Source organism: Propithecus coquereli, unplaced genomic scaffold (assembly GCF_000956105.1).
Source record: "Propithecus coquereli isolate 6110/MARCELLA unplaced genomic scaffold, Pcoq_1.0 Scaffold22, whole genome shotgun sequence".
NCBI classification, from domain to species: Eukaryota; Metazoa; Chordata; class Mammalia; order Primates; family Indriidae; genus Propithecus; species Propithecus coquereli.
The window spans coordinates 1,109,073-1,114,208 of NW_012147189.1; the positions used below are offsets into that span (position 1 = coordinate 1,109,073).

Below are 5,136 nucleotides of genomic sequence, written 5' to 3' on the forward strand. Positions count from 1 at the left end.
ATCTAGACTTAAGAGCAACAAAGAACTCAGGTCTGAAAGAATCACTGCTGGAAAGAAACTACATAGGTTTTGGTCTCCCCAGAGCTTGGCGCGATACTACATTTCCCACAATTCGTCGGGGCCGACAAGGCGCCAGGATGGTCTGAACTACAATTCCCACAATCCTCGGAGACTACCATTCGCGAAGGCGCTGCGCCATTTCCCATCTTCCCTTTCGGCCCTTGCGCGCTTGGTAACAAGGTCGTGAAAGAAGGACTTGGTGTGGAACCGCCATTTCCTCCGCCTTCGGTCTCTGCGCCTTTCGCAGAGCTTTCAACAGCGACATGTTGGCACAGAGCATCCGGAGGTTCACAACCTCTGTCGTCCGTAGGAGCCACTATGAGGAGGGCCCCGGGAAGGTTAGTGCATAAGGGGCTTGGTTGCGGGGCGAGGGAGTTGCTTGGCTGCGGCTGACTCACCCACAAAGCCACTTACAGACTGTGAAGAGGGAGGTGGTAAGCTGGGAATTCGGGCTGAGATACAGACTAGCTTTCCACTTACTCTAGGGTCTAGGGAGAAAGCTGGGGATCCCAGCACGCGTAGCCACAGAAAGGAATAGACAGGTAGAGCTGAAGCTTTACTTCCATTAGCTGTCCTCCGCACCCCGCACCCCCCCCAAATAAAAAGCTCTGAATGGCCCCGAAAACCACGGCTGCAGGTGTTGTGGCTTAAAACCAAACTGGAGGTCATCGGGCACGTAATGAAGGTCATTGGAAGTTAATGAGGAAATGAGGGCCTGTGGTTGCGGATCAGCCCTTTCTAACTAGTTGACTACATTAGAATATTCGGTTAAGGCTAGATTTAGCCTCAGGTGTAAATAACTTAAATCAGGTAGTTTAACTGTTAAACCTTTGAGGGTAAAGCGAGGCCTAGTCGTAAAGGACAGAGAAAGGATGTATGATTGCTGGGTGATGAAAAAGTCAAAACTTTGAAATTCAGTTAACATTGCCGTGTATTGTCTTTCCTGGGTGGCTATTTTCTAATAAATGATAAACTGGAACAGCGGGTTCTGTTTCTAAAATAATTGCTTTGAAGAGTAAATTTTTTTCAATTTTCTGAAATAGAAAACTTACCACCATTTTGCACTTGAGTCCTTAGGACCATTGCCCAGGGTTCAGTAAAGCCAGTTATTTCTTACCTTCTAATGTTATGTGTGATGAAGGTCTATGGGATTTGAAAGATGATGTTTGCAAAGGTATACGATTATGTAAAATATATGTAACATCCCTTGCATACTTGCCTTTTGGTCTGTAAAACAGATGATTTAAAGTTTTGTTTTCGTTACTTGTTCTCTTTCCAACAGAATTTGCCATTTTCAGTGGAAAATAAGTGGCGGTTACTAGCTATGATGACTTTGTACCTTGGATCTGGATTTGCTGCACCTTTCTTTATAGTAAGACACCAACTGCTTAAGAAGTAAAGATGTTTTAATTCATCCATTTAACAGGTAATTAATGGATTTATAATCTTCCTAACACAGTGCTTTTTTTCCCTTTTATGTCATACCTCCCCATCCCCTGAAAAACACACACGCCCCCACAAATACATTGTAGTGTAGGGCTGATTCCTGAAGTGTGTAGATGTGGCATTGGGGGAGAGTGATTGGTAAACTTATAAACATATTTCAATAGTGATCAATAATGGCCAGTGTTTATGGAGTACAACTTTTTGTCAGGCACACTTTGCACTGATTACCTCATGTGTTTCCCCAGCAAGCCTGTGAGGTAGATGATATTAACCCCATCTGAGATACAAAGATGTTAAGTTGTCCAGGATCCCATATCTAGTGATGGTGGTCAGGATTCTTACCCAGGCAGTCTTGTTCAAGAGCTCACACTTTTTGACCAGGTAAAGTTGTAAAAAACTGATTAATGTTATCCTGTCCTGCACACTTTCACTAAAATATCAGTGGCTTAGAACATGTCTTTTAAAGCACTATAAACTTTTCAATTCCTTTTGAAAGTAGTCACTATGGACCTTTTCAGTTTTTAAAATCTAGGCTTACAATATTGATTTAAGTTGTGAAAACCCTAGGAGATGAAATCCTTCTAGTGTTCCTTGATATATCAGTCCCAGATATTTGTACTATTATAAATCTGTGCCTGACCAACTCGGCCATCTTGGGAAACTCAAAACTTATGAAGATACTTTTCTCATTAAGCAGTGATTCTCAAATGGGAGTGATTTTGCTCCACGGTGTGGCATTTGGCAATGTCTGGAGACATTTTTTGATTGTCTCAGCTGGGAGGCAAAATGGCAGTAGTGTCGAGGTAGAGAAACCCTGTGTTAAGAGAATATGTTCTGTATCCAAAGGAATCTCATGCATTGGGAGGATTGCAAATTTCCTGTGTGTGAATAAAAAGTTTATTTCTTAATTGTGATCAGAGTTTCTCAAAGTAATAGGATACCCTGTTGGATAATTGGAATAAATTCCAAAGTATACCTTAGAAAGGGAAGACTGTATGTCATAGTTTAGAAGGGGAATGATTTATCCAAGCACTTAATATGGAAATGTTTTGGTGCATATGATGAAGCAAATCAGTATGAATAAAGTCATGATACTGTAAACGCTTTCTGATGTACCTGTCAAACTAGTGATAGTATTTTAATGAAACTACATGACTTCCGTTAAACGAATGGGATTTTTTTAATGCTATTAATTTTTGTTTTTATTTTGCAGATAATGAAGAGCATTTTAAGAGGTGCAATCTCTTTGAAAAATGGATCAAACTCTTGAACTCATAGCATACTAGATATGTTTGTAAATAAACATAAGATATGAATGCTTAATGCCTCTTTTCTGAAATGAGGAATGTGACAATTGAGCATTTAAATGGAAAAATGAGCATTTGCTTACTTTCTTATGTGGATAATATTCTAGTATCAGTTTCTTAAGAACTGTGTGAGTTAGCCTGTTTCGTGGTCTTAAATACTGAGATTTTATTTAATTTTAGATTCCTAGATCAGGACATTGTTGGTAATTTATGTTATAAAAGAGAAATACAAATTGGACTTTGGTTGTCCTGTAATTCTTTTTTTAATTTAAAGGGAGAAAAAAGATATACTTTTAGTCTTCCCCTTTACTTTGACAGTGTAAATTGATTTTTCTCCATGAGTGATTAATTAATCATGAAGAAAACCAGTAGTGTGTACAGACTGAAGTTCTGGTTAATCGGGTTTTTAAGAGCTTCGATTTTTTTTTCTTCTAGGCCTATAACCTAAAACTGAAATTTTTACTTCAGTAAATGTACTGGTGACCAGTATTAGTCTTGTTTAGACTGAAAAAGAATATTTGCAATGGAATATAATAGCATGTAAGATATAGTATAGGAAATATTCCCAGTGTATTATGGAGCTTTGACTGTAGTATGCCCTAGTAGAAATGAGGTAAAAGATTGCTCTGATTCGCAGTTGTATCTGTGAAACAAATTTATATTCTAAATAGTGAAGTGCTGCTTACCATTTAAAATATGATGACTTAGTTCCTAGGACTTTGTGTAAAACAGAGGGTAGTAATTAGCTACTGAATATTTCAATTCCACATTGGTCACTATTGAAATACTACTTGTGTTGGAAGAATACTGTAAAACAGATTGCAAACTGGTGATTTGTTTAGCCTCTAATCTTTTTGGTGAGAGAGTGCTACATTGTTTTTAAACTAACATTTAAATACCAGAATATTCACCTAAAAGTGTTTCTGGATGCTTGAAAAATTGCCCTAGATGCCTCTACATCCCTCATGGGACAAAATAGCTGCTAATGCCGCTCCTTACCATAACATTAGATTTCCTATATGACTTCCTGTAAAACTAATTTGCTAGAACCTTAAATTTTGGTTTTTCTCTCTGCTTATGTGCTAGAGCCTGTTTTTAGACTCTTCAACAACCACCTGACACTTAAATATGGATACAACCTTAGTCTATATGACTGTCCAGATATTCCCTGCACTTGTATGTCATCATTTTTTGAATGTCCAGTGATGAATTGGGTGTCATCCTGTGTTTTTTCTATGGAACATTAAGGTTTTCCATCTTCAGAAAAGGAAGCGGGAGTAAATTTAGGGTTTGTAAAATGATCCAGTTTTCCATTTTTTGGAAATGGAGATAGTGCTTACCTCATTGGATTGTTTTGAGATCCAGTGAGCTATAAAAACATTTTCTGACAAATCCTAAATGAATATTTTTTTTTTTTTTTCTGGTTTGAAATACATTGGGAATCAAAAGTAATAGTAGTGGGTAGCCAGGTCTAGGTAAAAAAGTGCTTGAGGGATATACATAAGGGAGAAAAAAACCTCCCCTGCTTCTCCTATGCCCATAAAAAGGCTTCAACAGGCTAGCTCTGGTATGTTGTGAGTGGTAGAGGCCGGGCAACTGCTTAGTTTCTGTATTAGGGTTCCCCAGAGGAATGGATGCAACAGGGTGCCTGCGGAGAGGGATTTAAGTCTCATGCAATTATGGAGGGTTAATGAGCCCAAAATCTGGGTATTCCAGCAGGCTCGAGACCCAGGAAAAAATCCAAAGGCAGTCTACTGGCATAATTCCTCCTTGGAAGTCAGTCTTTGTTCATTAAGGCCTTTAACCGATTGAATGAGGTTCACCCACAATATGGAGAGAAATCTGCTTACTCAAAAGTCCACCAATTTAAATGATGATCTCATTCGAAAAACAGCTTCACAGAAATACCTAGAACATTGTTTGACCAAATGTTTGGATGTCCACTGTACATGCCAAGTTGACATGAAATGAGCTGTAACAGTTTCACATAGGCATGTGACTAGTGTAATATTTTGCAAGGTGTTTTTTTATTTTAGTTTATGGAAGCTAGTTTTTGAGTGTTGGCTTAAAATTTAAAAAATTTTAAAAACCACCACGGGGAAAAAATGACTGTACTTTCATACCCTAAACTAGTTTTTACAAATTTAGACTGACACTTTAAAACCACAAGGTTCCCCCAAAATACAGATTGTCTTGAAAATTACACTGGATGAACCCACACATACCTAATGTAAAATTAAGCAAGGCCAAGTAAAATTTGTAGCTTTTGCAGCAGCTTCCCTTACCATAATATCTGAATAGGGATTTTAGTCAGAATGCAGAA

At 38.3% G+C, this 5,136-nt stretch overlaps 1 protein-coding gene across 1 annotated transcript; it reads left to right on the plus strand.

Moving 5' to 3' along the window:
- Positions 1 to 206: 206 nt before the first annotated feature.
- On the plus strand, positions 207 to 2,822 carry LOC105810742 (cytochrome c oxidase subunit 7C, mitochondrial). Its single transcript, XM_012644769.1, has 3 exons — positions 207 to 398; positions 1,343 to 1,486; positions 2,720 to 2,822. Exons 1-2 carry the CDS (start codon positions 324 to 326, stop codon positions 1,457 to 1,459), a joined length of 192 nt encoding a protein of 63 aa, XP_012500223.1. The 5' UTR covers positions 207 to 323; the 3' UTR covers positions 1,460 to 1,486; positions 2,720 to 2,822.
- The last annotated feature ends 2,314 nt before the right edge of the window (positions 2,823 to 5,136 follow it).

What these genes read in the sequence shown, in the direction of transcription:
- LOC105810742 (XM_012644769.1), top strand. Translation starts at nt 324, where the DNA reads ATGTTGGCACAGAGCATCCGGAGGTTCACAACCTCTGTCGTCCGTAGG. An exon ending in ATGAGGAGGGCCCCGGGAAG is followed by an intron (nt 399 to 1,342) that starts GTTAGTGCATAA and finishes TCTTTCCAACAG; the next exon opens with AATTTGCCATTTTCAGTGGA.